Source organism: Rhincodon typus, chromosome 30, assembly GCF_021869965.1.
Source record: "Rhincodon typus isolate 14 chromosome 30, sRhiTyp1.1, whole genome shotgun sequence".
Taxonomy (NCBI): domain Eukaryota; kingdom Metazoa; phylum Chordata; class Chondrichthyes; order Orectolobiformes; family Rhincodontidae; genus Rhincodon; species Rhincodon typus.
Window position 1 is genome coordinate 8,045,980 of NC_063361.1, and position 26,569 is coordinate 8,072,548.

General features: G+C 39.8%; 1 protein-coding gene across 1 annotated transcript in view; it reads right to left on the reverse strand.

The window, feature by feature from the left end:
- The window catches only part of myo1d (myosin 1D), a 420,078-nt gene that overhangs the window by 292,568 nt on the left and 100,941 nt on the right, over positions 1 to 26,569 (reverse strand). The window contains exons 8-11 of the mRNA XM_048614719.1: positions 17,939 to 18,142; positions 13,217 to 13,362; positions 9,830 to 9,944; positions 8,380 to 8,550 (exon numbers count right to left, since the gene is read on the reverse strand). Coding sequence (XP_048470676.1) covers positions 8,380 to 8,550; positions 9,830 to 9,944; positions 13,217 to 13,362; positions 17,939 to 18,142 — 636 coding nt within the window. The remainder of the gene's footprint in view (positions 1 to 8,379; positions 8,551 to 9,829; positions 9,945 to 13,216; positions 13,363 to 17,938; positions 18,143 to 26,569) is intronic.

Genomic DNA, 26,569 nt, shown 5'->3' on the forward strand with positions numbered 1-26,569 from the left:
ATATGGGCAGAGCTCAGAAATAGGAAGGGTGCGGTAACAATGTTGGGGCTGTACTACAGGCCTCCCAACAGCAAGCGTGAGATAGAGGCACAAATATGTAGACAGATTATGGAAAGATGTAGGAGCAACAGGGTGGTGGTGATGGGAGATTTTAATTTTCCCAACATTGACTGGGATTCACTTAGTGTTAGGGGTTTCGATGGAGCTGAATTTGTAAGGAGCATCCAGGAGGGTTTTATGGAGCAGTATGTAAATAGTCCAACTTGGGAAGGGGCCACACTGGACCTGGTGTTGGGGAATGAGCCCAGCCAGGTGGTTGAAGTTTCAGTAGGGGATTACTTTGGGAATAGTGATCACAATTCCGTAAGTTTTAGAATACTGATGGACAAAGACGAGAGTGGTCCTAAAGGAAGAGTGCTGAATTGGGGGAAGGACAACTATAGCAAAATTCGGCAGGAGCTGGGGAATGCGGATTGGGAGCAGCTGTTTGAGGGTAAATCCACATTTGATATATGGGAGGCTTTTAAAGAGAGGTTGATCAGAGTGCAGGACAGACATGTCCCTGTGAAAATGAGGGATAGAAAGGGCAAGATTAGGGAACCATGGATGACAGGTGAAATTGTGAGACTAGCAAAGAGGAAAAAGGAAGCATACATAAGGTCTAGGCGACTGAAAACAGACGAAGCTTTGGAAGAATATCAGGAAAGCAGGACTAATTTGAAACGAGGAATTAAGAGGGCTAAAAGGGGTCATGAAATATCTTTAGCAAACAGGGTTAAGGAAAATCCCAAAGCCTTTTATTCATACATAAGGTGCAAGAGGGTAACGAGAGAAAGGGTTGGCCCACTCAAGGACAAAAGGAGGGAAGTTATGCGAGGAGTCAGAGAAAATGAGAGAGATTCTTAATGAGTACTTTGCGTCGGTATTCACCAAGGAGGGGGGCATGACGGATGTTGAGGTTAGGAATAGATGTTTGATCACTCTAGGTCAAGTCAGCATGGGCCGGGGGGTGGGGGGGGGTAGTGTTGGGTATTCTAAAAGGCATTACGGTGGACAAGTCCCCAGGTCCCGATGGGATCTATCCTAGGTTACTGAGGGAAGCGAGAGAGGAAATAGCTGGGGCCTTAACAGATATCTTTGCAGCATCCTTGAGCACAGGTGAGGTCCCGGAGGACTGGAGAATTGCTAATGTTGTCCCCTTGTTTAAGGAGGGTAGCAAGGATAATCCAGGCAATTATAGACCGGTGAGCCTGATGTCAGTGGTGGGGAAGCTGCTGGAGAAGATACTGAGGGATAGGATCTATTTACGTTTGGAAGAAAATGGGCTTATTAGTGATAGGCAGCATGGTTTTGTGCAGGGAAGGTCATGTCTTACCAACTTGATAGAATTCTTTGAGGAACTGACAAAGTTGATAGATGAGGGAAGGGCTGTAGATGTCATATACATGGACTTCAGTAAGGCGTTTGATAAGGTTCCCCACGGTAGGCTGATGGAGAAAGTGAAGTCACATGGGGTCCAGGGTGTACTAGCTAGATGGATAGAGAACTGGCTGGGCAACAGGAGACAGAGTTGTAGTGGAAGAGAGTTTCTCAAAATGGAGAACTGTGACCAGTGGTGTTCCACAGGGATCCGTGTTGGGACCACTGTTGTTTGTGATATACATAAATGATCTGGAGGAAGGTATAGATGGTCTGATTAGCAAGTTTGCAGTTGACACTAAGATTGGTGGAGTAATAGATAGTGAAGGGGGCTGTTGGAGAATGCAGCAGAATATAGATAGATTGGAGAGTTGGGCGGAGAAATAGCAGATGGAGTTCAATCCAGGCAAATGCGAGGTGATGCATTTTGGAAGATCCCATTCAAGAGCGAACTAAACAGTAAATGGAAAAGCCCTGGGGAAAATTGATGCACAGAGAGATCTGGGTGTTCAGGTCCATTGTACCCTGAAGGTGGCAACGCAGGTCGATAGAGTAGTCAAGAAGGCGTATGGCATGCTTTCATTCATCAGACGGGGTATTGAGTATAAGAGTTGGCAAGTCATGTTACAGTTGTATAGGGCTTTGGTTCGACCACATTTGGAATACTGCATACAGTTCTGGTTGCCACATTACCAAAAGGATGTAGATGCTTTGGAGAGGGGGCACAGGAGGTTCACCAGGATGTTGCCTGGTATGGAGGGCGCTAGCTATGAAGAGGTTGAGTAGATTAGAATTATTTACATTAGAAAGACGGAGGTTGAGGGGGGACCTGATGGAGGCCTACAAAATCATGAGAGGTATAGACAGGGTGGATAGCAAGAAGCTTTTTCCCCAGACTGGGGGATTCAATTACTAGGGGTCATGATTTCAAGATGAAAGGGGAAACGTTTAAGGGAGATATGCTTGGAAAGTTCTTTACGCAGAGGGTGGTGGGTGCCTGGAACGTGTTGCCAGCAGAGTTGGTAGAGGCCGGCATGATAGCGTCATTTAAGATGTATCTAGACAGATACATGAATGGGCAGGGAGCAGAGGGATACAGGTCCTTGGAAAATAGGCGACAGGTTTAGATAGAGGATCTGGATTGGCGCAGGCTTGGAGGGCCGAAGGGCCTGTTCCTGTGCTGTAATTTTCTTTGTTCTTTGCAGGAAAATTTTTTTTACGCAGAAGATGGAGTTGGGGGAGAGAGTAAGGAGTAAAACTGTTGGGCTTGATAGAGTCCAGAAAGCTGTAGAATTCTCAAGTGGAAAATGAGGTGCTGTTCTTCCACTCGTAATAGGATTGGAACAAGGAACGTTCTACATACCCCACAAAGAGACAGGAATAACTGGGGTCCATGCGGGTACCCGTGGCCACCCCTCTGACCTGAAAGAAGTCAGAGGAGTTGTTCAGAGTGAAGGCAAACTCAGCCAGGTGGTAGGGGATGGTTCAGGCCTTTTTTCTAGAAAAAAGGCCGAGAGCCCTGAGACCATCCTGATGGGTGATGGATGTGTAAAAGGACTACATGTCCATGGTAAAAAAGCAGCGGCTGGAGCCTGCAAACTGGAAATTCTGAAGCTGATGTAAAACATCACAGGAATCATGGATGCAAGTGTGAAAAGACTGGACAAGGGGAGAAAAAAAATCAAATCAAGTTAGGAAGGGATGAGTTCTGGGGGGCAGCAGCAGGCGGAAACAATGGGTGGATTTTGAGAAGGAGATAGAAGCAAGCTGTGCAAGCTTGGGTAACTGTGAGCTTGGAGGCAGTGGGGAAAGGTTGAACACCAGATGAAATGAGGTTAGTGACTGTTGTGGACACAGTAGCCTGTTGTTCCATGATGGGGTCACAGTCCAGGGGGAGATAGGAAGAGGTATCTGAGAGTTCAACAACTTTAGGGCTTAAGGCACATTCTCCCCTGACTTTACACCAACCCCACACACCAGGCCTGATCATCACATGGTCTGCTATTGCACATTACCCATTGTTAGCCACTAATAGTCTTCATTAGCAGCTATTCATTCTCCTAGACTAACCATTATCCATTCCTTTGTCTGTCCAACTGTTCTCCTCTCTCTCTGGGCTCTATCTTCACCTATTGTTTACTCCTTACCCACTCCCCCACCCTACCTTCTGCGTAAGAAAACATTTTCCTAGCTACCATCAGTCCTGAGGAAGGGTCACTGGACCTGAAATGTTAACTCTGCTTTCTCTCCAAAGATGCTGCCAGACCTGTTGAGCCTTTCTAGAAAATTCCATTTTTGTTTCTGATTGGCAGCATCTGCAGTTCTTTTGTTTCTTTATTAATTAGTTGAATAATTAAAATAGTCCATTGTTTAGAAGGTTTCTCAATGTACTGTTGTAGAAAACCATCCTTAGCACCCTCCAAAAATCAATCGTCTACAAGCATCTGTGCTCTTTAGGTTCACCTTGTCTAAATGCAGATTAGGGTCACCCATGAATACTCCTCTGTAATACTTACATGCTTACACATTACATGCTTCTCTAAATTCTTAAAAAATATAGAGAAGACATTTCCCTCCACCCCCTCAACCCTGCTACAAATTCTATTCCCTCACCACCATTCCACCCCCCATTCAATGGGCTCCCTTCCTGGGTCTGCACAGTCCAGGCAGTGACCTCTAGGGAGCTCTGGGGCTGTCGGCCAATGTGACTGGCTGGCAGTTCTCGGGGTAGGACTCACTCCCAGTGAAGGACCAAAGTCCCGGTAGGACAAGCTCATTTGGCCACCCTCACAGCATTACAGTTGTAAGGGGAGCTTCTTATTGGCCAGATTTTTTTTTCTGGGTCGGGGCGGGTAGTCGATGTTTCACAGGCAAATTGGTAATGCTGGCTGTACAGATTCTGCTTTATGGCTTAGCGGGGTGTTGAGTAGAACTTTTGTTAGAATCTTACCATCTTTCACAGCAAGATTCCACTGTGGTCATTTCACATACAGATTTTTGTCTTTTTCCTTTGTGAGAACAATTGTGGCATCTTTAATCTCATGTGTTTTACATTTGATCTATTTTGTGTTGATTTACTATATTTAGTAATTATATACTGGATGTTACTATGCTGCCTCATTGCCAGTTTCTTTTTGTTGGTACTTGCAATCATGTTATTCCTCAAGTCCTAAAATGGGGTTATACTGAAGCAGTGCTTCTAAGCTGTGTTTTAAAGTTTCACCAATGCTCACTGATGCATAAACTAAAATAAAACCGGACTTTCCTTCGTAATACAATATATTACTCAATATGCCTGTTCATGTGCACAGATAAACTTCTGTATTAACTATCTTTACAAAGAAGTATAAGAACGAACTTATGGAGTCCCTAATGAAAAAGAAAAACAAGTTGTTAATTGGACCGTCAATATAATGTTGTGCGTAAATGTTTCCAGGACTTTAAGGTGACAACAGGGAGTCAGTTCTCTGCTTTTCTCCCAAGTTGGAAGAGGAGGTTCTAGTTTTAGTTAGGTTTCCATTTTATTATCAGGAAAAATGAAACACTGTTTTGTGTCTTATAGAATAATAAAGTTAGTTGTGCAATTACAATGTGGCTCAGTGGTTAGCACTACTACCCCACAGTACCAGGAATTCGGGGTTCAATTCCAATCTCAAGTGACTGTGTGGAGTTTGTGCATTTTCCCTGTGTCTGTGTGGTTTCCTCACACAGTCTAAAAATGTGCAGGTTAGGTGTATTGGCCCTGGGAAATGCAGGGATGAGGACGGAGGGGGAGTCTGGGTGGGATGCTTTAGGTGCGGCACGGTGGCTCAGTGGTTAGCACTGCCGCCTCACAGCGCCAGGGACCCGGGTTCGATTCCACCCTCGGGCGACTGTCTGTGTGGAGTTTGCACATTCTCAGTGTCTGCGTGGGTTTCCTCCGGGTGCTTCTGTTTTCTCCTCCCACAGTCCAAAGATGTGCTGGCTAGGTGGATTGGCCATGCTAAATTGCCTGTAGTGATCAGGGATGCAAAATAGGGGGATGGCTCTGGGTGGGACGCTCTGAGGGTCGGTGTGGACTTGTTGGGCTGAGGGGCCTGTTTCCAAACTGTAGGGATTCCATTAAAAAAAATACAGATAACTATGAAGTAATAATAATCCTACTTTTCTTGATGCGCAATATTGCCTTTCCAATTAAAGAGGCTCCTTGATACATTTTCCTTGATCTGCACATCATATTACACAAAGGAGCAAAGAAAACACACACAGGTATGTTGTCCTTTAGATCTACTCAGACCGCCGTCATAAATGGTTAATGTGCATGATAATAACTAATCTAAATGTATCAGCAGTTCATTTCTGGCAATAAGCAGTCAATATACTCCAAAGTCAGTTAGTGGCAATTATCACAGTATAACCATCTAACATTGTTTGTAGATGCTAAACATTCATTGGCAAAGGGAGAAACTTTTGTTCAGATAGCCTTATTCAGAGCAAAAAGACCACACGTGTAAATCTCAATGCAACTTTGTTCGTGAGTCTCTCTTTCAATGCCCTCCACCTGTATGTACTTAGCTTAATTGATACAATTAATGAACAGTACAAATGTACAGTTCAGGCCAGACTGAATGTCACATCTTAATCAAGAGCATGCAAGTAGAAGGTGAGTCATACCCAATTATGAAAGTCAGACAAATCACAACTTCTTTTAGTACAGCACAAATGTACAATTTCTCCTTAAGCTTCTCTGCTTTCAGAAGAACAATGCCAGTTTCTCCAATCTCTCCATGTCACTGATGTCACTTTAGTAAATCTCTCAGTGGCTTACCAAGGTTTAGCCTAACTTTTGTACTACGTAGTTCCATCTACAAAGCAAATAACTTCATGCTTCCATTTCTAAAAATACTTGCCTTACCAACGTTCCCTGCCATCTCCAAAGAAATGTGTCTACAAAATCCTGTCTTTTGATTTTTCTGAAATCACAGCTGTTTACATTGTTACTGTTTATTCTTCCTCATCAAATGCACTTTCACACTTCCTGATGCTCATGATTTGTTTTGCTTTTCATACCTGCAAGTGATTCTTTCTACTTACTTGGCTCTTGATTAAGTTGTGACATTCAACCTATCCTGTACTGCAAATTTGGAGTGTTAAATTTCACTTGACAGTCCATTTTATGATTTTTTTATATCATCCTTAAGTCTGCTGTTGCTCGCCTCACGCTTAACTACACTTCCACTTATTCTGCCATTTTCAAACTTTGAAATTAGGCATATATGTAAAAGGAGCACTGATTCAAATACCGACCCTAAGTGGACTCTACACTTCCCTACAGTCCAATAAGGAACTTGTCACTTGTACTCTCTGCATTCTGCTATCTGGGATTAGATTGGCCAAAAACAAAATAACATTTGACTTTTTTTGGTGAAAAGGCATTATGTAATTTTACATGAAATGCAGCATGCCTAGCAATATCTTTGGAGAGAGAAACATAGCTCCGAGTTGTCATCATATCATATTTGAAACATTGGCTTTATTTCTCTCGCCACAGATGCTGCCAGGTCTTCGGAGTTCATCCAACTCTGTCTTTATTTCAGATGGCCAACATCTGCAGTATTTCACTTTTGTATAATCATAGCACTTTTTAAAAATGATCTGTAGTGAAATGCAAATGTTCCAGGCACTTCAAATGGGTGGGATCATTAGATTTCAAGTGAATGAAAACATTACTTCACTTTCTATTACCATCAAGACAACGGACCAACGCGTTTCTTTAAAATCACCAAAGTGATCTCAGCATTTCAACAATGAACACAGTCCGCAGGTATTACAAACTTTACCTTGCATGATAACAGAAAGTAGCATTTTATACTTGCAAAGCAAAGAAAAAGATGACAGCAGTGCTTCATAAACTATTTTCCAATTTGGCCACATTCTAATTAATCTGCATCTTGTCAAAGACAATTAAAAATGAATGACAAAGGCTTGACCTTGTCAGCAATATCCACATCCTTTGAATGAACTTTTATTTTTTTAATGAAGAAAATCCTGAAAATTACCATGACCCCAGATACTAGCTAAAACAAAGCAGCAATAAAGCACCATAGAAGCATTTGTTACATGAATGCTCATATATTACAGATCAAATAAAACTAGTAGCTAATCTTAAAGGGTTTTGTGGCACACAGTGATAATATTATACCTGTGGGCCAGAAAGTGCAGGTTGAAGTTCTACCTTTCTCAGAGAAGTTTGAATAAGTTGATTTGAAAATAAAACACATTTCTATATGAAAATCTGAGTTTTAAAGTACTTTGTCAGAATTTTCTAACAGTATATAGTCATGCCGATTCCAGCCAAATATGCCATGTTCTATAGTGACAGACTCAGTGAAGCTCTCACTGCAGCTCACACATACCCATCTTCCCACTCTGCCTCACTCCAAACCTTCACTCATGTCCTTTGTATCTACACAGCCATCACCTCCTCCGACCTCCCCACTATCTGGATTTCTCTAGTTGCCATCAGCATCCCACTACCTAACGTCAAGCCCCAAATTCCACTGCTAACCCTTAGCCTGGTGCTCTCCACCCAACCCAGCAATAACTCATATAGCACACGTAGCACCAAGATTACTGCCTAGTACAGGAACACACTCTACTGGCTACATAGTGAAACTGCAGCTACTGGACAGACATAGTCTGTCAAAGCCAGTTCAGAATTGGCAGATTACCAAGGAGCTGAGTGATGGGCACCCTCAAGTTCTTTTTTCCAATTCACCACCTCAGGTGGAATTCCATGCTCTAAAAATTAGAATTCCAAATTTCTCAGTCCAGTGCTTCTTAGTGAATTTGATATGCACACAACCACAATCATTTTAATTCAACAGGCTTCAATTTGCTGATAAATGATTTCAGAAAGCCCACATCAAGCATGCCACATTCATCGACATTCACCATTAGAATTAATTGGAGGAGAGTTACCTTCCGGCTGGAATAATGTGCATGTTTTTGTAGTTTGGTGTTCAAAGCATCCAAGAACATCTTATCAGTGACTTTCCCAACATTTACACAGGCATCGTCCAGAATTGAAATGATACCCTTGTGCTGCTGCTCCACCAAATCCACAATGATCTGATTGTTAAAGTAGTCAATCTGCAGAGAGACCAAGTAGTCATTTGCCGTTCGGATATTCAATATTTGGTCAATTACATCCACAATCCTTTAAGCAGAAATCAAAATTAACAGAATACATATAATTTATAATGTGAATAAGGTGGAGTAAGAACTCTCATTTATTATGCAAAGTAGTTACCTTCCTGGAATCTCAAAAGAAAGATTTCAGCACTTTTAACAACTGAATTATAATTTATCACTGTTTAAAAGCGGAGAAAAGGAAGGGGGAAGGGTTAGAATTAGCGTTTTAAGCTATTTGCATCAAGTGGAATGTATAAAGAAGAGAAAGGGCCAGTAATTATCGACATCCTGAAAACACTTATGTGCCATTTTATCCCTGGGTTATTTTTGGGACCTTGAAGAAATTCTTCCTGTAATTCCACCATCCCCACAGTGACAGACTTCAAAAAGTACTTTGCAGACTGCAAATCATTTTGGAATATCCTGACACCTTGCAAGGCATATTATGAATGAAAGTCTCTTTCTTTTATCCTAACAAAACATTTTCCATTCAATTATACACAGTTGGAGCTCATCAGATTCTCAATGCATACCTTACAGAAAAACAAAAATATGTTGCCTCCATTTTATTAATATATTTTTATTGCTGATCCTAGTCTCAGGTAACATATCCAATGATGTGAAATTTGCTTTAACAATGTTTCTTGCATATCCAGTTGGCACATAAAACAGAAAACATATGCCATATTGAACAGGGATTTATCAGTTATCCAAGTAGGCTGTCATATAGGGCACTTGTTTAACATTTGTCTGCTCAAACTAATGAAAACATTGTTTCTCTGCATTGGGACTATTAGCTGTCAGCTTTTGACAGAAATCCGATGATCTTGCACTGTTGCTAAGCTCTGAGACACAAGTTCAAATTTAGCTGCAGGGTCACACTGCGCAAAAGCTGATGAAGCTGACTCGATGGGAAGTGCTACATCCAAAATCTGATTAAGTCAGTCTTAATTCACTTACCAGTTGGCAAGGGGAGTCTGGAAAAAAAAATTAGATTTGTGGATTGCCCAAATGCAATGCATATATGCAAAATATTTAAATGAAAGTTACCCTGATGAAGCAGACAGTGCCTGTCTGAGGTACATTATTACAATAGTCTTGGCAGAGCTTTAGCATACATAAGTGACTCACCGGAAAAGACAAGCAGCAAGTCATCAGCAAGAACATCCCATTGCTTCAGCAATTCATTACAATCTGACACGCGCGCACACACAAATAAAATTGCTCTGTTCCTTACATGTCTCCAGGGGATACCTTCACGCTGATACTCTTCCTGTTCCTGCTTCAGGACGAGCTGAATGAAGAGCTGTTGCAGTTTCTCATTGCAGTAGTTAATACAAAACTGTTCCAAACTGGAGATACACAAAAACACAGTTACTATCAGTAACGTTCAGACTTGTCTATTGTGTTGCTGTCATCAACTAAATTTTCTCCAGGTAATTTAGAAGAAACCTCAAGAGGAAACCTTGTAAATTCTTTTGTAATTAATTGTTACCCATTCAATTAATTCAATCCCATTCTGAATGCGGAGACTCAAGTTATAGCTCCACGTGTTCATCATTCTTCATGTGTCCATTTTTCACACAACAGCCTGGACATTTTATGCTGTTACGTAAGAACAAGCTGTCACAAATAAATCCTTAGAAAATTCATTCATGGGTCATTGATGTCACTGGCAATGACCCCATTTATTGCTGAAGTTCCCTTGAGCCACCTTTTCTGACAACTAAGCGGCTTTCCAGGCCATTTCAGAGAGCAGCTATAAAGAAAGCAACAACAGGATGTCATTCAGTCCATCGAACTGGCTCCACCATTCAATGAAATCATTGTTGATCTTCTAAATCAATACCATTTTCCCTTTGTCCCTTGACGTTTTTAATACATTGAAAAATATCAGCCTCAGTCTGAAATATATTTGATGACTGAGTCAACACACTTCTCTGGAGAATACCAAAGAGTAATGACAGTCAGTGAAAGAAATTACTCTTCACCTCAATCCTAAACAGCCTTCTGTGGCAGTTATTGCTATGTGGGGGTCTGGCTGGAATAAGCAAGGACAGCAAATTTCCATTTCACAAGGACTCAAGGGGGTTTTTACAACAATTCGGTCGTTATGTGGCCACCATTACTGATAACCGCATTTTCATTCCAGATGTATTTAATTATTTGTGTTTAGTTTCCTACCTATGTGGTAGGATATAAACTTAATCTTGGCCTTGTTAGTACCTACAAGTATACAAATTGGGAGCAGGAGGCAGCCAATTGATTCTTCAAACCTGCTCCACCATTTAATAAGATCATGGCTAATCTATTTGTGCTTTGAGTTCCATATACCCATCTACCTTAGATAACCTTCGAATGCCTTCCCTAACAACAATCTATTCACTTCTACCTTCAACATATTCAATGACGCCGCCTCCATTCCTTCTGATACAGTGTTTCAAATTCACACAACTCAAAATATTTCTCTTCATCACTGTCCTGAAAGGGAGTCCTCTAACTTTAAAACATTGCCTCTTTGTTCAGGATTCACTCACAAGAGGAAGTGTACTTTCCAAATTAATCTTGTCAAGACTATTCGGTCTTGCACACTTAATCAAAATCACCTGTCTTCTAAGCTCCAGTCAAAACAGCCCAGTCTGTCCAAACTTTCCTAACAAGACAGCCTGCTTATTCCAAGTATCAATGTAGTAAATCCGCTCTGAACCACCTCCAGCACATTTATATCTTCCTTAAATAACGGAGACCAAAATGCACACATCATGAAATATATGGTCTCACCAATACCCAATATAACTGATGCCTAAAATCTTGTCTTTAATATTCACTTTTTTGTGTAATAAAAGGATGGTGCTCCAATGGCCTTCTTAATTATTTGCTGTAACTGCATGCACTAGATCACCCAAATCCCTTTGCATGTCAGTAATATGTAGTCACTCTCCGTTTAAATAATTCTTTGCTTCACGTTTGTCCATGTTATATTCCAATTGCAAGATTTTTGTCCACTCGCTCAATTTATCTATATTTGTCTTTCCTACCTACCTTTGTCTCATCGACAGATCTAACAATCATGCCTTCGCTCCCTTTACCTAAACCAAGTGGCGGGCATTTACTGAGCCTCTGCACAGTCAGATTACTAAGGAGGAGAAAAAGCAAGCGTCAAAAGGTGCAAACCATCACCAAATGAATCTTTCACTTGGAATCAGCAATTGTAAGACACTTGAGGAGATCTCCTGCTCTATTTATGAACAAAAACATCCAGATTGTAGCAGGATTGAATCTAGATTAAGCAGTTGTAAGGAGAAGTTTCCCCCTACCCCACTAGCTACTTTTATATTACGTTGCCTGGCCACACACACAAACTTGCTTTTCATTATGGCCTGGAAACGTTACTGCCAATTGCCAAGTAGATTAGTCCAGATTTTACCATCTCTTACAGGTGACTGCCTTATTCTTTCAAACATAAATGCACCACAACAGTATCAAACCAAAGACAAGGTTAGCAGGTCTTACTAGCTCATAAAGGCATCAGCTGGCACCTTAAACTATTCAGTATCACCTGAACAGTTGAGCTCGAGTGCTCAACTGTCCTCAAGGTGTTGACTGAGTTCATCTAGTCTTTGGTACCATGAAATGTCAGCACTTCCTTCACACTGATTGGTGTTGATGTCTCAGTTGGCATGGCACAATTAATCTAATTTAGTGTTTGTCTATTTCGCTCTGATTAACAATGCAACTGGGCTTCATGAATACAGTACTCAAGCCAAAGCACCATTGGAAAGTTGCAGCAATATTTTAAACCATGAGTATTTTACAATGATTGGGACCACTAGAAATTGAATGCAGATTACAGATGTTTTGTAGATTAATTAATATGTTGCCTAGGAACATCAATTCAAACATGGATGCACATGATATAGATGCAATGAATATCTCACATGGGACACGCACTGCGCTGACTAAAAACTTCAATTTCTCCTGTGAATGCTTTACTGCCTTATTCTATTTGTTTTCTCACAATCCTGTTGAGACAGTGTTAGTCAAAGTGACAGTCTGAAGCAATATGGCCCTGGTTTTGCAATTCATGCTGCCTGTAGGCATGGATCACCAATGTAGCCTCTAGCTTATGCCCACTGAATTGCTTTAATCCAACCATAGATGGGAGAATGTTACCAGAGCTTGACTCAAATGCAAGTTCCTGCACAGCAACTGTACATGGTTCAAATATGGTCCGCTATAAACTTTACAGTTATGCACATCATCAGAAACCTTCCCATGTTGCTGCAATTACAGAATTTCTAGATGTTTTATCTCTTTGTCACCTCCTGTTTTCTCAAGTGGCATCTCTGAAGTTCCCAGTTTTCTCTGACACAGTTTTCATGGGCACCAGGAGTACTCCAATAGCTTCTCCAAATTAGCCATTGTTAGACAAGACGAGTGTCAACGAGCATCACAGCTAATTCCAATGCTGTCCCCTTTTGAAATCCACACAAATGCATATTCAGCAGAGTTGCTGGCTAATACTATGCAGGAGGCTGCTCTGTTTTGCTCATCCCCTATCCAGATGTACTGATGCCCTAGGTTCACCCTGATATTCTCACAACCTGCTTGTTTAATCGCATACCTGTTGTTGTCAAAGATCTCAAAGCCATAGATGTCCAAGACACCAATAACTGTGTTCTTCCCATGGATTTTGGCATCATAATTCTTAACTTCAATAATGTCATTAATTCGGTTGACAATCCAGCAGAAAAGCCGATCATATATTGCCTGCAATTTGAGAACAAGCATCGAAACATTGATTAAACAGATGTTAATAATTATTTGTTAACTAACAGCATTCTACTTGACTGAGGCTGTTTAATCAGAACACCCTAAGTCAATGGTTTCACCACAAACTCAAAATGTATTCAGTGCCATTCTGCCTAATATATTGAATCTGGAACAACTACTTCCAAGCTATTTCTTTCCTTTCTTACTTTCAAAAAATTTATTCCTGGGATGTTGCGACTCTGGAAAAGCAACACTTATTTCTGATCCATAACTGCCCTGAAGTCGTCATGATCCACATATTTTATGCTTCTATAACTGAGTTGCACAATTATACCACTTCAAAAGGAAGCTATGTAGTAGCCAGATCAGCAGTACTGTCATGAGATAGTAGGAACTGCTGATGCTGGACACTCTGTCTGTCATGATTGTTTCTCTCTAGTGTTTTAGCAGAAAAGTTAGCAAATTTATTGAATCCACTATCCAATTTGAACTCAATCTCTCGGTTGGACAGTTCCATTGATACATACACTGGTTGCACATGAACGTGGATATCTGACCAGAGCTCAGGATTGTAGAACTATCTTTTTTTGTTGCTTCACTTTAGCCCAAGATGGCATAATAACAACTATACTACCAGACATAAAAGCCTTTATTAATAACACAAGTGTCTGATATAACAGACATTTGTGTTAAAGCAATCAAGTTTTTAATAACTATCAGAAAATCTTCCAACTCTTCCTCCTTCACTGCTCTAGTGGTAAGCCAATATCTGTGTAATTTACCCCTGCAACCTCAACCATCCCTGCAATCCTCCGGTACATCTGTTTCTCTTCACTTCTGGCTTCTTGAGCATCTCCACTTTTAAACTACTCTGGCACCAATGGTCATACTTTCAACTTCTGAGGCTGTAAGCTCAGGAGTTCCTTCCATAAACCACCCAACTTCCTTTGTTTTTGACCTAATTAAAAATAGCTCCTTGATGAAACTTATGATCACTTGCCCTGATAGCTTCTTGCTGATGTCGAGGGTGAAGGTGAAGAGGAGGACGGTGAAGAGGAAGAGGGTGCTGAGGAGGAGGAAGATACAGATAGACAAGCATTGAAGCATCCAGCTGAGGAGTGGGGTGAAGTTGAAAAAGGTGGCAAAAGTCAGAAAATGGAGTGTTGACAGAATATGTAGCAGAAGCTTAAACATTCCTTTGTTTGCATTTTTATATATTGATAGTGTGGTCAGGTTCGATTTGTAGGGATTGGGCTTTTTTAAAATGTACATTTACTGAGTGTGGGTTTTATATTGTGCTATACATCTGGTTCCTGTAACACTTGTCCAAGGCTCTTGGGAATATTTGTTTTATATCAAGTTATTTATTATATGGTCTTTGTACAACCACACTTGTCATGGATTTGAATGCTGTAATGAATAATTTTCAGGTCTGTTTTGAAATGGGTTTACAACTTGGATTTGTACATTTTAGAAGCACATACTTTCTCGTTGACTGACCATGTTCTTATTTCAATAAAATAAATAACTGCCCTTTTTCCTTTTTTAAATTGTGTTTCGGGTAGAGCATCTTGTACAATGAAAGCCAAAGATATCGGTCTTGTTAACAGGGCTGGGGGGAGGGGGCAAATAAACCTGGTCTTCTAATCTCCACAAAAGAATATAACAGAAAAATTTAACATTCTTCAAGCTCCACAATTTGTTGCTGTTTGATATTGTTTGTGGTGCAAAAACAAAACTTCCAGCAAAAAATTGACAGATTCAATTTGTAAATTTCTTTTTGAACTCATTGTAACCCATGCCTAAAACCCTGTATATGATTTAAAAAAGTAATTTGATTAAGTAGCATCATTATTTCCATATTGAACAAGGTTAAATTTGCATACCTTATTAATTCATGCTTGACCACTACTTTGCATGTTCTGGTTAAGTACAAGAAATAAAACTTTTGAGCTTGTAAAAAAAAGGAAAGAAAAACGGGCAACCTGGTGGCACAGTGGTTAGCACTGTTGCCTCACAGCACCAGGGACCCGGATTTGATTCCAGCCTCAGGTGATTGTCTGTGTGGAATTTGTACATTCTCCCCATCTCTGCGTGGGTTTCCTCCAGGTGCTCCAGTTTCCTCCCTTTGTCCAAAGTTGTGCAGGTTAGGTGGATTGGTCATGCTAAATTGTCCATAGCGTCTAGGGATGTGCAGACTAGGTAGATTAACCATGAAAAATGTAGGGTTACAAGGATGGGGATAGGTCTGAGTGGTATCCTTTGAGGAGGGCCAGTGTGGACACGAGGGGCCGAATGGCCTGGTTCCACACGTTGAAGGGATTCAATGATTCTTCTTCTGTGGCTCAGTGTCAAACCTTGTCCAAAAGATAAGCTGTGGGGCTCCAGGAAAGAAACTACTTAAATGTAAGTGTTCCTACAGATTCATGAAATGGAGACAAGCTTTCACTACTTACATTCTCTGAACTTAATTTTGAAAACTTTAAATGCACACAGTTGGGCTTTTCTGTGTGAACAGAGCCCGAATTATATGATGTTTTCCTCCATAACTATAATGTTTTATCCTTGTATCACTATAGAGAACCTTCAATGTATCTGTTTCATGATTCTTATACCCTTTCTGCAATGAATACACAGAGCTACTTAGTATTCTAACCATGGCTAGTTATTACTCTGTACAAATGGAAGATCATTTCCCCGCTCTTGTATTGTGGGACCTTATGTATAGAACAGAGTTTTCTTTTCCAAAGGTCTTGTCTAGCTGACCTCCCTCTTCAAGTACATACATATTTGCACACCTCTGTTCCTCTATTATTCAATTAATTATTTAATATTATTTAATGCCTATTTCCTTCCATTTATTACCTGCTAATAATTTATTTCTTTAAATTTCACATCATTGTATTTGTCACCATTCAACTCCACCACATGCTCATGCCTTCCTGCATGATCTTCAATTTGCCATAATTTAATTTTAAACAAATTTCAATTCCTTTTGTGTCAATGTCCAAATTATTTCAATAAATAGAAGACAGGAGATCCCAGCCAAATCTTCTTAAGACAGCCAACTTATATCTCACCAGTTCAAATGCAAATCATCTGGACATGGTGTATTTACTACGATTGGTCTCCTTTTTCAAAACTGACATCACAACCTCCTTCGGTACACGTGCGCCCTCACTTTCACTTTCTTCTAGAAAATATTTATGCAATTTCTTATTTCTTTGCTCTCAAGAACAAGACAAATAACTTTGTTTCTTTTACTCAGTAGCTTGTTTTTCCATGAAAGCACTGCCCCTAAACATGCACCTGGATAAATAACAGTCAAATTTAGAATGCTGGAATGTGATTCAGGAACTTGTTTTTATTAAGAATGTCTATGAATGATTGTGCATTATGGTTGTCACACAGATGCCCAAAAGCCATTGAGAGAAGCAGTTTTCCCAAGTCCAGACTAATCCAAATGCCCACATCCAGGTCAAAGGCAATTTCCCACTTCTTGCTGCCCGTTTATGTATGCTAACTTACCAACATTAAAGAACGTGTTCTACTGAATGAGCATACAACTGTGCTCAGATGAGATAGCTAAGTTACTGTGAAATGTTCTTGTAGGATGCCATGAATTCGGTGATAAAAGCATGATTGTTATTTTTCAGTGGCCCAATAATTGTTTGCACACAAAAAAAGCCATGAAACAAGAGAAAAGTTACTTTAACCCTTCCAAGCTGTCCCTTCCAGGGCTTCCATCTTTTTTCTTCCCAAAATGGGCAAATCCTTATTTTCTCAAATTGAAGTAAATTATGTACATGGTAAAATAATGCCTAGGCTTAGACTGCCTAGAATTCAACTTAGAATCTTTTAAATATAGAATGTCTGGGAACGTACGTTATTGTTGTCAATACATTAGTCGTTGAGAGAAGCCGTTTTCTAGAGGCGATCGTTCCATAGGCGCACAGCCAGCTCAAAGGCATTTTCTCATGTTTACATAGCTGCCTTAAAAGCAGATCATCAAAATGTAATTGCGACCTTGATTCATTGAAAGTTGCTTCAAGTTGAAGTATTTTCCCTGAAGGTATTTAGAAGCTGCTTTTATTTTAAATGAATTGGACTGAACTCTGTATGGTCAACCTTCTCACTGCTTCTAATATGCTCTACAGTGGGGAACCACTTCAGTTATCAACTCTAAACTGATGACATGAAACTAGCCCACATCCCATTAAAAAACCTAACCTGCAAACTGGCAGCAGTGCAATCACTAGTTATAAAAGCATAATGGTTTTGGAGGAGATGAAAACATATGCATCAAACTCAGTTTACAACATGCTGTTGGGGAAAGAACTGAAGGCAATACACTTCATAGTTAAAGATATAGTTATACAAGTTGGATCTGTCAGAAATCTGTCAGAAAAGAAATTTCTGAAGGAGGGTCTAGGCCCAAAACGTCAGCTTTCCTGCTCCTCTGATGCTGCTTGGCCTGCTGGGTTCATCCAGCTCTACACCGTGTTATCTCAGATTCTCCAGCATCAGCAGTTCCCACTACATTTGAAGGCAGGCCTGTTTTTAATTCCATTACCTTGGCAAATGCATCCCTTCCATAGCTTGCCTCCTGGTCTGTGTGTTGTTTGTCAATCACATCCCGGCCTGTAGCTACAGTCCGATACAACAAGGCCTTCTCCACGAAGTCACTTTTTGTCGAAAGCAGCTCTGCAATCACGGACACCAATTTACTGTTTTCAATGAAAACCGAGTCACCATCCATTGCAAACTTCAAGTTTCCCTGTTTTAAAACAAAAGAATGAAAAAAAGACAGACTAAGTCATCATAAACTTCCCTTATTAAGTAAAAGGGCTTTCACAGAGATACTTCCAGGATGTTCCTCCTGTAAAAGGACGCTACATGAAGAATAGAAACAACAAACCAGATAATTAAACTTTGAGATAAGAGTTATTTGATTAAAAGACCAAGGAAAACTGCAAATGTTGGGCAGCTGAAATTAAAATATTAAATGCTGGAAATGCACAATAATTCTATAAGCATCTGAAAAGACAATTTATCAAGTTTTTGATGTACATTAATCAATGACATGCACACAGAAGAATCTTGGCCTAAAAAGCATTTCTTATTGTGTCTCCTTTCAGAAATAACAGTGTAGCCTCATTTATTTAGAGGATCATTTGGGTAAAGTTTGGTTTCTGTGAATGGAATGGCACTTGTATGACATTAGGATCATGACATGTAATAGAACAGGAAGAAATGCAGGAAACAAGCAATCTTCAGAGCAAACAGGCCATGACTTTAAGAGGTAATCATTGCAAAATAATTGATGAGAGCCAAAGGAAAGAAAAAGTGTGATCGGGAAATGATTGGAATATGTTTAATTAGGTTTAATATAAAAAGAAAATTAAAAGTTAAAGAAGTAGAGGAATAAGAATAAAAAGAAGCAAAGATAAAAAACAAACAAAAGCAAAAATCCAGGAAAGCTGAAGTCACACGTAAAATGTAAAGTTGTCTGAAATATGCAGCAGCTCTATCTGTATCTGAAATTACAGAATATAGGTTGACCATTCAGATGCAGACCTCTTGTCAGCATCCACCTAATCAAATATCTACATTCAGCATAGTAACCTCCTTGCTTTGAAGATAATGATCATTGTGTGATCATTGCTGGTAACAATCAGAAAGATGCTGCACAGAAATAGGCACAAGGCTCCTTACGTCTGTGCCAGCTCTCTGAAACAGCTATTAGTTCCATGACTCCTGTCCTATTCACTATGCATCCAAAATTCTGATCTTCCTTGACTATTTTACTAAATATCTTAAGTCTATGTCCCTTGACTGCCAACCCCATGAAACCTGCTTCTCATCAAATCCTCTCAAAGTCAGCTGTGAGAGATACATTTCTTTCCCCATGTTGGTTAACACAATTAGCATCTGAACAGTTTTAAGAGGACAATACTAGTGGTGAATCATTAAACCTATGCACATTTTTTAAAAAATCATTACTTGAACTTTCAGTTTCATGTCATATTTGTTTCTGATGGGTTTTTTAAAAGAAGCTAAGGCTCAGAGTGACTGAAGGACCATAGAACCACAGAGCAGAGAAGGGTGCTATTCTGGCCTAGCGGTCAGACAGCTCCTTCCAACCACACATCCAAATTCCTTGTGCAAGTTGCTTTTTAGTCTGCTCCCACTACTTTTTTATCATACTTCACCTAAAAGCATTTCTAACCTTTGTCCCCTATAATGCCCTCCCATACAAAGCCCCAGTAATTCTTTTGCCAAATGCTTTAAATCTGCCTCCCTGATTATCAATTTCCTCTGCCAGTAAAAACTGCTTCTCTAACTATTCTGTCAAAACCCCTCAAAAAACAAAGTTGCAATGTGAGAGATATATTTACAAGAACATTTTTCCTGGTTTTTAGCAAACATTAGGAAAATAATTTTATGAGGATAATATTAACGTTAAACTTGAAGACATATGCACCCTGCTGTACATGTCTAACATCTGGCCTCAGGTATTGTATAAGAAAATAAAGGTTAACAGGAGCAAAATATGTTAAACTCTAGACATAAACAGAGGCAAAATTCTAAATGCAGCACTGACAAAAACAATTCTCTGACAAGAAACAAATAAAGGAAATAGTTACATAATAGATCTATCAGGTAAAATCATACAGAAAGGTACAGCTTTCATCTGACATTTCCAAAATTGTAAGTGCTCGCTGTTATTGAGTCACTAAAATGTTTTATATAAAGTGAATCTAGCACTGAGTGATGGGCTGATTCTGTTGACATCATTCAGTTGTTCCACCAGAGGTTACAACCTTGGTACATGTCAGATTTTGCATATTTACAATCTTCAACTTTGAAAAAATTGTGGAAGAATGGTACAAGATTCAATTAAGGCAGTGTGTCAAAAAATGGACAAACTTCTAATGTTGAATATTTCTGTGGTCAATTAAAGTGCCCAGACATCAAAATTGACAAAATTCAAAATTAAGCAGCAAAACAAGATGCTTCTCCTTTATCAGCTCATTAAGAAACTCGCCACAAATTATCAGAAAAGAAAAAACATCCTCCTGATTAACTAGGTACTTCAAAGCAGACGTTACTAGCGTCAAAAGGAAATATAGTCCCTGTTTCATCGAGAAAGGAGTTTCTTTCAAAGCAATTAAACTAATAAGTTAGCTTGGTAGAAAAGTTTCTTTTGTGCAACTTCCAAACCAGGAGTATTTAGTTAGAAATCTGTAGATTATTAAAAGCTGGAAAAGTCTAAGCTCTCAGTTTTGTGAATATTCATGAAAAAACAGACTCCAGAGTTCACAGGATAGAAACTAGGGAGAATCAGATAAGTAGATATGTAGGAGTAATTGCTCTGGACTGGAATCACTAACATGTTGTTTTTGGGGAACAGGTTGATTTTTTTTGGGTATTCTAAGTTTTGATAGCTTGTTTTTTACTTATTTCTGTCCTTTCTGTAATAAACTTCTGAACTGTTGTTAAAGAATACCTGCAGCTCACGTGACCATTTCAGTGAATAACTAGCACATGAAATAAAGTGAGCGAAAGATTCACACGAATTTGAAAAATTCTGTGTAATTATAGAAAGGAAATTGGGGAAATGTCCTTGTGTACAGCCAGCAGTCCTTCTTCAAAACAGCAAAACTAATCCAGATTTCACTAATTATTTTGTTCACTACTGCTTTTTGGAGCATGGTTATGCAAAACAAATAGTTCTTAAATTTGCTGGCTAACGACAGATAAAAATGTTGTGATGTTCCCAAGAGGTTCAATAGGCTGTGTTATGTAAATACCAGTCTCAAATACTGAATGTCATTGGTCATGCAACAGTTTTATATTGGCATTACAGCTGCAATATCCTTTAAGGCGCTCCTCAAAACCTAGTCTCTGACAAAGATTTTGTTCATCTTTCTTATAAGCTCCTGTAACTCCAAATTTGGTTAGGGGATAGCTTCTGGATTTGACCTTTGCTGCTGTTTTACTTCACATGTTCCAGGAGGATAAGGTCTGATCTACAGTCACTCCTGACTATGTCAAGTTGGGATTGTGATTTAGTCTCTGGCTAACCACGTGGGTAAGCAATTTCTTTGCCACTGGCATTGTGAAGGCAAATCTACTGTATATGATATTGGAGGAATTCAGCAGGAAACACCATGTGCTGCAGTAGTCCATCAACTTTCCAACATCTTTGTTATGGGCCAGAATTCAGATTCATTAATGCAGATGAACTTGCAACTTGGTTGTTAGCAAGTCATTTTTATTTTTGCTAAATAAGGTTGGGGCTAGCACTGATGCCTGGGGTGATCTGTAGGTCGGTCTTCTCTATGCACTTCTCCCGTCCAACAAGCTGGATAGAATTAGAGAATCCCTACCATGTGGAAGCAGGCCATTCAGCCTATAGAATCCCTACAGTGTGGACTCAATGATTCTAAGACACCTGTTGTGTCAATACAGTTGCTTTAAATATTACTTTTACTGGATTATGAGGAACAGCGAAATTCTGCCCCATGACCTAGCTAATATTTCTCACTGAGACAAAAACATTAAAGCAGATCATCAGAGCATTGATATAGTGATGTTTGTTGAACCTTGCTGTGTAAAAATTGGCTGCTGCACTTCCTATTTCATAACATTGATGACACTACATTGGCTGTATTATATTTTGGGGCATCTGGAGGTTGTGAAAATGTGCTATTATCAATCGAAATTCATTCTTTATTTCCTTCTTCATTGTTAGGGCAATAGGTTTCAATCTTTGGGTCTCTCAGCCAACAGCAACAATAAAGGAAGTTTGTCAGTGCGACTAAATCTAGCATCCACAAAGTGGCGGAAGTGTGGCACTCATGGGCTGCCTCTTACCCATACAACATCAAACATAAGCAGCTCACTGAACCACTATGAAACTAACTTCTCTCAGTCACTGGAGCGATGTCAAATAACAGTGTTCCGATTCCTTACAACATCAAAAGACAATAACACAAAAGGGAAACCTATCAGCAAGCTGCACGAGCTGTACAGTTCATAAACAGAAATAACAGTGACACAATCATGTCAGCACCACACCTTCACATTAAACACCAGCTCACTCCTGTATTGCGCATTCAAAGTGGCCTAAGGCAAGATGAACTATGCTCATCACAAACTCTACAACACAGTTATGCGTGACAGGACAATTCATGGCAAATGAAAATGAAATCGATTTTATTTTCGATTCACAATTTTAAAAAAAAGCAGCCATCATGCAGCTTGTCTTTGTTACTCTATGTGTTATACCCAATCCTATCACAAATGGATTTTGCAGCTTGTGTTGTTTGTTCCATCCGCTATCATCAAATAGAAATATTTCTACAAGTTCCCACAGTTTTTCATGGGTGCACCAAATTCAACTATATAAATACAGGGAACTGGGCCTCCAGGAATCCATATTAAACTAACCGCTGTGTTAACTGACATTAGATGGTGCAAAGCTGGCTCTTGCAAAAATCAGCGATTTACTTTCTTAAGAATTCCAATTTCCAAGTGGGAGGCATTTATCCAACTTTCAGACCATTTCAAATGGTGTTTTCCTCTTTTCCCTGCTCTCTTGAATTCAGAGAAAATATTTGAATATAATTCTCAATCTCTGGTGCCTCGCAGGGTGAAGTTGAATCTACACCCCAGAAACCAGGTCTTTGACTCATCAGTTTTATGCTGGTGTTTATGCTCCACATGAACATTCTCCTTTCTTACATCATCTGACCATATTGGAACATCTTACTATTTCTTCTTGCCTCGCAGTGCTCTTTTCCCAAAGGACAAAAATTTTAAAAATGTAATATTTGGAAATAAAGGTCATACTGGGAGCTTCATTTTGAAGAAAAGAAGTTAAGTCAGAACAATCTTCGTCACTGAGATAGTAGGAACTGCAGATGCTGGATATTTTGAGATAACAAAGCGTAGAGCTGGATGAACACAGCAGGCCAAGTAGCATCAGAGGAACAGGAAAGCTGACGTTTCGGGCATCGACCCTTCTTCAGAAAATTTTCTGAATAAGGGTCTAGGCCCGAAACTTCAGATTTCCTGCTCCTCTGATGCTACTTGGCCTGCTGTGTTCATCCGGCTCTACACCTTGTTATCTCATCAATCTTTGTCACTCTCCAGTTTGACTAGTTTTTCCTTTCTGGGTTAGTTTCCCAAAAAGCGGATCTATGCTTTTTGCTTCATTTCCTTCTTGAGACAGAGTTCCAAATTGTAAGCACTCTCCAGGTAAAACAGGTTTCTCTTAAACATTGAATTAGATTTAATTGTCACATCTAATATTTAGGGCTGTTGGTAGTGGATTTCCCAATCAGTGGAAATGTCTTCTCTAATTCTGAAGTACTTTTGAAATACAGATACTGTGGCAATGTAGCAAATCAGGTCTTCACCCGTCCTCTCCTCTGCCCTCCCAGTCTTCTTTCTGGAAAATGGAGGTTGCAGACTCTTCAGCCTTTCTTAAATTTCTACAACCTCTGACTTCTGGTGAATGTCCTGTAAATCCTTTGGCACTCTGCCTCTTTTAACCTTCTTATAAAAATGGAAACCAGGCTGCTTTATATTTCTATATCTTGCACTAGACAGACAGAGATAAATTCTGTTATCTGACTCATGCAGTCAAAAGTAAAGATCCCAAATGTGACCGCCTGTTCACTTATTTAGTACCTTTTAAACCCTGGCAATTTCTTCCTTTGTTTTGACATTCCTATTCCTGTGAAAACTAATATTAGTCAAAACTGTGGCTGAACACTTCCCTAGTGAATATCAGTTGACTATTTGGCTGTAAAAGAACTTCACAACCAAGTTCAATCTTGTTGTCCACCCACAAGCTCTTCTGGCAGAGGCGGCTAGATTGAGATCAGAAACAGACATAACAGATCAGCATTGACTCTATCCCTTCTTTAACTCAGACTAAATAGAATCCACAGCAAGCTGAGGAAAGTTATCCTACTAAAATTCAGTATATCTAAAATTCAGCTTTGCCTAATCTAACTAGTAATATGTAAAACTAGTAATATGTAAAAGATGTTCATAAGTAACTATGCTTCAAGGGAATGAAGCGATCAATAAGTTCCAAAGTTAAGACCTGCCATGGATAACAAGATGCAAAGTTTGGGAGAGAAAAAACTGAAACAAAGAAAAGTAGTAGTTTCTGGAGATATTGCAAGATTTAAAAAAGGACAAAGCAAGAAATTAAATGAGATACTTATTGCAATATTTTCATTAAATTTAGATTTAATGCGATTTTGTGGTCACAGCCTTCCCCTTAGTGAGAATTATTGTTTATGTTCATTCTTTGATTGTGAAAGATAATGGCCAACATACTGTGAGGTACTAAGAAACAATCACATTCTGGAATCAAACAAAGTAAAAGTGGCAGGAAAATGAACCTATCATTTCCACAGCAAAGGAATGGCTACTTGTCTGGCTACAGCCTCTAGCCCACAGGATTGGAGTTCTACTTCATAGCATCAACTGATTTTGGTGAAGCAAGGGCATTAAGGAACATGGAACCAAAGTGGGTAAATAATTGAATTGAAAAGTGGGTTAAACAGTGGAACAAGCTCAAGGGTCTTTTGTTAAAATTATCCATTAACAGGAAGTGGGTATCTCTGGCTCAGCCATTATTTATTGCCCATCTCTAAATGTAGAGATGCCAATTAAAAGTCAACCATGTTGTGGGGGTCTGGAGTCACATAGTGACTAGATTAGGTAAGAACAGCCGATTTCCTTCCCTAAAGGATATCAGATTTTTGTTTCGCTGATAATCAATGGTTTCATTGTTCTCAGTGGACTCTTAATTCCAGATTTTTCTTTTAAAACAGGAGTTCAAATTTCACCGTCTGCGTAGCCAAATTTTAAACCAGGTGCCCAGAACATTACTGAGGTCTCTGGGTTAATAGTCTAGTGATAATACCACTAGGCTATCGCCTCCTTAATTTGCATTTTCCAGTTCTGTGGATTTCTAGATGTGGAAGCGTTGGAAAAAGGTGCAGAGGAGATTTGCCAGGATGTTGCCTGGAATGGAGGGAAGGTCTTACGAGGAAAGGTTGAGAGCGCTATGGCTTTTCTCTTTAGAACGATGAAGGATGAGAGGTGACTTGATAGAGATGTACAAAATAATCAGAGGTATGGATAGAGTAGACAGCCAGAGACTTTTTCCCAGGGTGGAGGTAGCTATTATGAAGGGGCATAGTTTTAAAGTGAGTGGAGGTAGATATAGGGGAGACGTCAGAGGTAGGTTCTTTACTCAGAGAGTGGTAGGGGCGTGGAATGCATTGCCAGAGAGGGTAGTAGAGTCGGCCTCATTAGGGGCATTTAAGCGGCTATTAGGTAAGCATATGGATGATAGTATAAGGTAGGGGTGGAGGTTAGATAGACCTTAGGTTTAGGGTAAAACATCGTGGGCCGAAGGGCCTGTACTGTGCTGTACTGTTCTATGCTCTATTCTCAACTGCGGAGTTGCTGTTTTAAGATCAGCATTAGGCTACCCCACCAGATGATTACCACCAACTAGAGGGCGATGTAGGAGTGGACCAGCTCAGTTTTCAATAAATTAAATCCTTAATTGTTCACTGATGCATTTTTCTACTTTTACCATGTTTGCATTTTTAAGGGAGTTGGCACAGTCATGTCACACGTACCACACTTGACATACTGTGCCTATAAAGACTACTTGCAAATTCTAATTTTTGGAAACTTTTCGTCGCAGTATGTTACTAAGGCAACACTGCTGTATGATTGTGTACAGGAGTGAAAGAAACTGAGTGCAAATATTCAAGGGGTTCAATTCCACATACATCAGTCTTGTAAATATTCTGTGATCATTCATGATGGGCATTAATTGTTCGAACGCTGCAATTGGCAGCATAAAGCTGACTTTAATTATTGAATGAGAGATAGTAGGAACTGCAGATGCTGGAGAATCCGAGACAACAAGGTGCAGGGCTGGATGAACACAGCAGGCCAAGCAGCATCACAGAAGCAGAAAGGCTGACGTTTCGGGCCTAGACCCTTCATCTTCAGTTATATAGAAATGTGGCCAGTAAATGGCGCTGTGTGACAATCTGACAACTACATAGACAGAGATAGTAGGAACTGCAGATGCTGGAGAATCCGAGACAACAAGGTGCAGGGCTGGATGAACACAGCAGGCCAAGCAGCATCA